The sequence below is a fragment of the Coturnix japonica genome, chromosome Z, assembly GCF_054131305.1.
Source record: "Coturnix japonica strain WE chromosome Z, WE-NBRP24, whole genome shotgun sequence".
NCBI classification, from domain to species: domain Eukaryota; kingdom Metazoa; phylum Chordata; class Aves; order Galliformes; family Phasianidae; genus Coturnix; species Coturnix japonica.
The window spans coordinates 29,829,772-29,838,290 of record NC_140702.1 but is presented as its reverse complement, the minus strand read 5'-3'; the positions used below and the strand labels follow the sequence as shown (position 1 = coordinate 29,838,290).

At 48.3% G+C, this 8,519-nt stretch overlaps 1 protein-coding gene across 1 annotated transcript; it reads right to left on the bottom strand.

The window, feature by feature from the left end:
* Positions 1–2,559: 2,559 nt before the first annotated feature.
* TMEM271 (transmembrane protein 271) lies at positions 2,560–8,187 on the bottom strand. Its single transcript, XM_085528769.1, has one exon. It carries the CDS (start codon positions 7,973–7,975, stop codon positions 6,845–6,847), a length of 1,131 nt encoding a protein of 376 aa, XP_085384895.1. The 5' UTR covers positions 7,976–8,187; the 3' UTR covers positions 2,560–6,844.
* Positions 8,188–8,519: the final 332 nt, after the last annotated feature.

The window sequence follows — 8,519 nt, the reverse complement described above, 5'->3', positions numbered from 1 at the left end:
CTTTCAGGAGGGGCCTCTGTTCAGATCAGCCACCAACAGCACCTATTGGAGTACTTTGTCAGGGCATTCATTTAGCCATGAATGCACTAGTTATGTATGCTTAAAGACTGTATGTAGCTTGTGCAAACTCCATGACTGGTAGGCCAGGATGGGATATGTTCATCTGGATCTTTCCTCTCCATACTGCAACTTGGAAAAGCTGTGAGGAAAAGGCAAAAGGCATGTACAGTTCCATTCCCCTCATGTGCCAAGATGCTTGCACAACTTCTACAGGGATTAGTGGCATGCATTAATTTATAGGACAGCTCTACTCATCTTCCCTAAATTTAATAATTTAAATCCCAGAGATTTTACTGATTACTCTAGTGAAATGAAATTTCATTTAAAATGTAGAACCTGGGAAAAAAAAAAAAAAAAAAAAAAAGAGAAAAAAAAAGAAAAAGAAATTTCTGAAAGAATCTTCTCTAAACCCAAGCATTAGGTTTCCAAAAATATATTCTTAGGAATAATCCTTTTTGATATTATGGGTATTCTTCCATCTCCTAGTCCAGTGTCTCAGTATAAAACAAATGAATGCTTTGGAACGTTTAGTCCTCCAAACCCATTAAGAGGATCACGATAAGCTTTCTTTCCTCCCACACTTTGCTTCATACTCTGCTAACAATGGCCACAGAGGAGAACAACTGGTGAAAATGCTCATGCATTTAAGAGGTGTTTAATCTCTGTGTACTGTATTGAAACAAAGGATTCATCTGCCAAGATCGTGAAACAAACTTCTTAATACCCCACTAGACAGAAACCAGCCAAGAGCAGAAATCCAGAAGTGAAACTCTAGCAACTTCTGTTAGATTGTATTGCTGTTAGGATACATCTACTGTAAAGCTTTGCTCAGGACATTGACTTTTCTGTGGTCAGCAGATGAGTCAGAGATATTTTTAATGCATTTTTCACTAAAAGCATTATTTCCATAAAGCTCGTAGGGGTCTCAGATAGCTAAAGCTCAGTGAGTGAAGGAGTAGCAGCCTGCATCATCATCTCCACTCCTTACCTCAGGATAAACTCACTGAAATCAGAGGCAGCTGGGAAGGAAGGAAGGGAGGAAGGGAGGAAGGGAGGAAGGGAGGAAGGGAGGGAGGGAGGAAGGAAGGGAGGAAGGAAGGGAGGAAGGAAGGAAGGAAGGAAGGAAGGAAGGAAGGAAGGAAGGAAGGAAGGAAGGAAGGAAGGAAGGAAGGAAGGAAGGAAGGAAGGAAGGAAGGAAGGAAGGAAGGAAGGAAGGAAGGAAGGAAGGAAGGAAGGAAGGAAGGAAGGAAGGAAGGAAGGAAGGAAGGAAGGAAGGAAGGAAGGAAGGAAGGAAGGAAGGAAGGAAGGAAGGAAGGAAGGAAGGAAGGAAGGAAGGAAGGAAGGAAGGAAGGAAGGAAGGAAGGAAGGAAGGAAGGAAGGAAGGAAGGAAGGAAGGAAGGAAGGAAGGAAGGAAGGAAGGAAGGAAGGAAGGAAGGAAGGAAGGAAGGAAGGAAGGAAGGAAGGAAGGAAGGAAGGAAGGAAGGAAGGAAGGAAGGAAGGGGACATCAGTTTTAAGTCTTGTTTTCCACTATGCATGAAAATATGCTGTTATGGGGAGAGTCGTGGCTTCTTAACTGACATAATCTTCAAGCTCGGGTTATCTTGGATAACATCAGGATGACGTATAGGTCAACTCTGGGATGCCTTCACCACATCCTGACACACCGAGTATAAAGCCCATAGCACAGCTGGATAGCAGAAAGAGTGGCTGTGATTTGAACCAAGTTTGGGGAACAGCAGTTCGTGTGCAGCTGTTCTGTGAGGCACCCACACTGCTGAGGATTCACTCCTAGAAAGCTATGTAGGAGAAGAGCTTCATCACTGATACTGTGGTAGAAAGTAAATATGAGAGACCTGCACGCAACTTAAGGTGTTCAGGTCTCCAGCTGTTGCTTTGCGTAGGCAGTGCCCCCTTTTGGGCAGAACACCCTGAATGCTGAGCTATTGCAGCCTGGATAGGAAGGTTTACTCATAGCACTGCATGGGCTTCCTGGACATCACCTTTCACCTGCTAAACTGCTCTTAGATATTGACTCTGGAATGTATGCTAAGCAGTAGTCACATTCCCCTGCAAGGTAATGAAAAGATTTAAGAAGTGGACAGCAACCATGAGGAATTCAGTCTTACCCCTACACACTTTAATTGGAGACAGGAGCCTGCAATGAAGGAGCAGTAACGTTAGCGCACATAAAGACTGCCATCATACAAGACTGACAGATGTAGATTTTTACCAAATGAATGCATCTAGAACAGTGGAACATCCTGTCACCAGGAAATATTCAACTTACTGAAACAGACTGGACTTCACAGCAAAACCAGGTTTTTTTTTTTTGTTTTTTTTTTTTTTTTTTTTTTTTTTGCCAGGGTTCCACTTGTACAAGTTGCAAGTGCCTGGAAAACGTGTTTTGTAATGAAAAGGGTAACTAAATCTCTAGTTTCGATTGTAATATCAGGCATCAGTCTAAGACAGAGGAGATTATTAAATGAAGAGCATTAGGCTTTTCTTATAGGATATGCTGTGCTTTAAAATGTATTTTATTGATCCTAAAATTACAAGATCAATTATTGACATTTTGTTCAGGATCAATCTTGGATTAAATGGCAAAATGAGGAAAAGTTTTTCATATGTACTACGTCCAAAAGCAGAAACAGACTGCCCTCCTCATGTGAACATTCAGAATCTTTTTCTGATGATTAAACATTATGTCTGAAATATATCTTAAGTTATACCAGCCACTATAGCGCTTTTTGGTGAACCGAAGAAGTCCTACAGTGAAATCAAAGTTTTGAGTAATATCTGTACTACTTAAATACGAATTCCCTCAAGCATCGTTTTGTTGTTTGTTTTTTTCCTGTTTTTAAATTCACATATAATCTGTCAATTACAATGCAAAGTGTAAGTAACAGATTTAAGCAAGGATGTTGGAGTGTGAAAAGAATTCATGTGAATTGCTAATAGGCTGGTGGGAATACATTTTTTTTAAGTTTTTTTTTTCTTTTTCTTTTTTTTCCAGATGAAGGCAAATCCTGTCGCTTCAAAGACAGCAGACTTGATTTTCCACTGTTTCATCCCTTGACTCACCGCTGTTACCTGTGAGAGGGACCAGAAAGGCTGGGAGCAGCCTGCAACCCAATCAGTACTCCATGTCACCAAATGAGCAGAGCTGCATCTATTCTTCCCTCCCATTGAACAGATGTGAGTAAAGCTGTGAGCAAATTAAAAACACAAGCCGTGGGGCAAAAAGCAGTCTTGTCATTACTTCAGCTGAGCAAAATGGAGATTTGATAGCACACACACAACATCTCTTTTCCGCTCTCACCGTTTTTGCTATTTAAGGCAAAAGCCTGGTAATTAGCATCCTCCGGTGACATGAATCGATCAGGTTTGCATTCGCCTTGACAATCATGTGACAGAGAATGGAAAACAGAGGGACGGGATGAGTCCTCTCAGGTAATTAACCTACGCTCCAATGCTTCCCACACCAGCCTATTTTCAATTTCGGCACAGTACAGTTTATACACTCTAACATTATTGCTCAGAAGATAGAGTGATGATTCAGGTTTGCTAAAAATGGCTTCACCATACTGCAATCATGCTCGTGAAGCTTCATCTTGAATCCTGTAGTTATAAGCTTCTTCTCACTGAGAAATAAATACGTGTGGTGTTTTATCCGAAAAGTTACTCACCAGATACCTGAAACACTTGCATACCATCTTTAAGAAAACATGGCTTGTTTGGTCAATTTGCCTGCCAATTATTATTATTATCATTTTTTAAAAAAATGTATATAAAACCATAAGTGACCTCCCTTAATACGGCCGTCCATACAACTAATAAGTAACTGAGAAATAATATACCTCTGCTGCATCCCGTCGTGCCAGAAGATCAATATTCCTTTGGGGATTAGAATAGGTATTAAGTATCATTTGTGCCCAGACCCACTGAAGTCAAAGAAATGATGCCTACTGGCTTCTGTGGGAACTCGACTTGGACATTGTTCTGGCAAGCTGTCCACCACTAAACTGAGCTCCTGCAGGGGTCAAAACCTAAATGAAGGAAATAGAAATCCGGGAACTGAAACTAAGCCACAAAGAAATATTCTAATTCAATGGCATCCCGAACAGATGCAAATAAAACGCAAACTCCCATACGCACACGCGTGCACACGCACACACAAAAGAAAGTTATGAATTTAACAATCTTAAAAATTCATAGATTCAAGTTGTTCGCGTTAAACAATTGAGTATAATAGGTAGCTTTCTCGACTTCCCATTTGTTTCCCTGAGCACTGATCTTTGGAACATCTGGAGTTTCAGAATTGTCTAGTTCACAAATCCTATAAGAGTTATGTAAAATACTGTCTTTTTATGTCAAAAATCAATTCCTTAATTAAAACTAAGATACGATTTCCATGAACAGCCAATTGTATTTTTAATTTTTTTTTTTTTACTTTTATTTAAAGCCAACAACTCACTTCTCAATTTGTATGTAGGCACCTTTCTGGTCTGTCTTCCAAACTCACTCTGCAGCTGGGCAATTCTCATTTAACTCAGCACAGGGTGCTGTGCTGTGCTATAAACTCATCTGCACAAAGACCTATTTAAGGATTTTAGCCTCCTCACTTTTGTAACTCATTTGTTACAAGATATTTTGGGTACGTAAGCAAGACAGCATGCTGCCAATTTGATTCTATGCCTCAGTTGGTATCATAGGTAAAGACTTTTAATTGACTTCTCTGTAAGGGGTTAAGGAGGTAATCTGCAGAGGCAGCACACAGCCAGCACGCAGGCAGCCATACAGCCAGCACACAACCAACCATACAGCCAGCACGCAGCCAGCACAGAGCCCATCTCCAGAGCTAACATCAGACGTGCCCAGGGCAGATGTTTCAGCCTAGCCCTCTGCACAAGGAAATCTGCTGCCCTAAAGGAGCTGTCTCAGATTTCTGCAGCCCCTGGCAGCCTAGCCATGCTGCTTCTGACTGTCCTCCCAAGGTGAGAGCTGTCACTATCAGACTCGCAGACCACAGTTTGCAATCTCAAGACTTCTAAGGCATTCTGAATTTCAGGTTATACAAAGCGTGCAAGTGAAAACACTTTAGAAAACAAAACAATGCGGAAAGGTTTGGTTATTTTTAGGCTAAAATCGTCTATCTCCAATTCTAAGGCTGTAAATTACGTCAGTCTCTCTGCAGCTAAAGGTTTTAGAACAATTTTCCACCACCACAGAAATACACTGTAACTTTGCGTTCCCTTAACTCTCTCTCTCTGGTACCTGAGACGGGGATGCTATGCAGCAGGCTCCAAACTGGAGGATCAGAAAGGTTATTTTTGTTAAGCTCCATTTCAGCATAGGATGCCTGGGGGTGCTGAACTGAAAGCAATCTGGAGAGCTGCTTTTGGGTTCTATGTGTGAAATTAAGCTTTTGCCTGTCCTGGGCAGATGTAAAGACAACTTGCCATACCTACTTCCTTAGCTGGCACTTTCTGACACCACCTTGACTCTGGCATTCCAAGGCAGAATCCAGGAACAGTATTTACCAGTTTCTCTCTTTGCCTTTTTCACACCTCCAAGCACAGAAAGAATTAACAGTGTACAATCCTATTATTATTATTGTTATTTTCCCCCTCCTGCAGAATTAAAGTGGCCTCTTTGAAAGGAAAAAAAATAAAATAAATCTCTGTAACAGGAGTATAAATACTGCTCTGAAAACACATTCGGAAGATGCCTTCCAAGATGGTTATCTCTTTTTTTTTTTTTTAAATCTTTTTTTTTTTTTTCTTCCCCCTTTTCCCTTTAAAACTGTGACCACTGCACCGGTTAAGGCTGTTTTACAATATATATATATTTCAAATAAAACTTTAATATTCAAGCTTACCAGATTGATGGATCGTAACAGGTAAAATGGAACTCTTTACAAGGTAAACCATGTAGTTGTACAAAATAGAATTAAACCTTCGCCTGTGTAAACCAAAAAGAAATCCTGCCTCGCATAAAAACACAGAACCTGTTTACAAAAAGGAATGTGTATGACATTTGGACTTCCTTGTAACTGCCATATCCTAGCAACATCTCAGCTGTTTTAGTAAAGGAACTAATCGTCGATTTTAAACTGCAGTGAATTTACCAAACATTTTCACTATAGACTTCTGAAAGCTTTTACAGTAAGAAGTTATCAACAAAAGCAGGCACGTTAGTGTACAAAAACGTTGTTGATTTTTTTTTCCTGTTTCTTTTTCAAAGTGCAGGTTTTTCTTGATGTGCATCTTACAAGACTGACAAATGTTTTAACTCACTAAATCTTAGAACAGAACTCAATTCTCCCGAGGAGTAGTGTAAACGTTAAAGATCCCCAATACATCTCTAGTAAACGTGACACGAATGTCTCTGCGTTGTTCAGAAATTTAGCTCTTTTGAGAGGTAAAGAAGCTTCATGACACCTTTTCCTTACACTGGCTGGTTATCATAAATGGGTAACTCTGGACTGCTAAAGCTGGAGACTGATGAATCACTTGAAGGGAACTAAACTTGGCTACGGAGGAGAGGCGGCGGGAGGAACCAACCCTTCGGCGTTTCTTGCGCAGCCTTTGAGAACCCAGCCGCCGGCGGACAGACGGACGGAGGGACGGCGGGAGGGCAGCGGGAGGAGGGCAGGGATAGAGAAGAGAGCTTCCGCAGAGACAGACGCGCGGCACGGAGCCGTCCAGTCGGGGGCCGGCGGCCGCCCCGAGCCCCGCAGCGCTTTGCCCCCGGAGCCGCTGGCGCTGCCGTCGGGGCGCGGCGCTAGGTGCCGTGGGCACAGGGCTCCCCGGGGTAGATCTCGTCGTAGGCGGGGGGCTGCTCGCTGGGCAGCGGGTAGCAGTACGGGTAGGAGGCGTTCAGCTCGGGATCCATGGGCGAGTAGCCGGGCAGCTCGACGGACGGGTGCCCGCCGCAGTGCACCTCCACGCCGGCCTCGTCGAAGACGTGGAAAACGCCCACGTTGATGTAGGAGACGGCCTGAAAGGGGCAGTCCCCGGGGCTGAGCTCGGGCTCGCCGCCCGAGAAGAGGGAACCCTGGCTGTGGCGAGGCGCCCGCCGCCCGCCGCCGCCCCTCCGCCGCCGCCGCCGCCCGCCCGCCGGGGCCGCCGTCGCCGGGGCCGCTCTCCGCCGACGCCGCCTGCGCCCGCGCTGCTGCGAGGCCTTGTAGTTCTTGACGAGGAGCAGGTTGAGCAGGCCCAGCAGGCACTCCAGCGCGTTGAAGACGGTGGAGAGCACTAATCCGCGCTGGTAGTCCCGCAGCTTCTGGCAGCGGAGCGCCGCCGCCGAGCCGTCGGGGGCCGCGGGGGCGCTCCGCGGGCGGGCCGCGCCGCCGGGCTGCAGCAGGCAGTAGTGCGAGTACTTCCTCTCCACCAGCGACACGGTGTCGCCGTCGATGACGGCGCCGGCGAAAGCGCTCAGCACGCCCAGCATGAACACCAGCACCCCCAGCAGCAGGAAGTTCTGCCGGCCCCCGGGCGACGCCTTCTCCCCCGGCCCCGACGGTGCGGCCGCCGCAGGCTCGCTCCCGCCGGGTCCGGGTCCGGGGCCAGGGCCGGGGCCGGGGCAAGAGCCGGAGCCGGGGCCGGAGCCAGAGCCGGAGCTGGTGCCGGTGCCGGTGCCGCCGCCGCCGGGGTCGGGGGCCGAGGCCGGAGGCGCGGGCGCCTCGTCGGGCGGGCGGCAGCAGAGTAGCGCGGCGGCGAGCAGCGAGAGGCCGGCGGCCAGCAGCAGCCCCGAGTAGAAGGCGCCGGCGGCGGTGCCCAGGCGGAAGGGCTCTCCTTTCAGCTCGGAGCCCAGCGAGAAGCACTTCAGGCCCACGGCGGCGGCGCTGAGGGCGCAGGCGAGCAGGAGGCAGCTGGAGAGCGCGGCGCAGGCTCCCCGCACGCTCCACTTCATCCTCCGCGCCGCCGCCGCCGCCGCCGCCCCGCCGCCCGCCTCATCCTCCTCCCGCGGCCCCCCCCGGCCCCGCGGCGGCGGCGGCGGCGCGGCGCGGCGCGGCCATGCGAGCGCGGCGCTCCCCGACGGGGCGGCTGGGCTCCGCTCGGCTCCGCACGGCAGGCAGCCGCCGGCCGCAGTGAGCCGGGCGCGGCGAGTGCACGCGCTCCCCCCCACTTCTCCCCCCCCCCCGCCTCCCGGCCGCCGCCGCCTCCTCGTCCCCGCCCGCCCTCTCTTATCGCGGCGGCTGCGGGGAGGCGATTAATTATGGATGGGAGCCGCGGCTGCCGGAGGGGGGCGGCCCGACGGCGGGGCGGTGGCGCGGGCGACCCCCGGCCGGACTAGGGCTGTGGGCTCCTCGGGTCAGCGCGCACGGTGGGGGGGGGGGGGGGGGAAGGCGGGCGGTGGGGGCTCACACCCTGCGCAGAGGGCTTATCCGCCTGCTATCTATCTGCGGTGGAAATGTTTTAATTTGAAGTAATATTTTATAATCTACTTATTCATG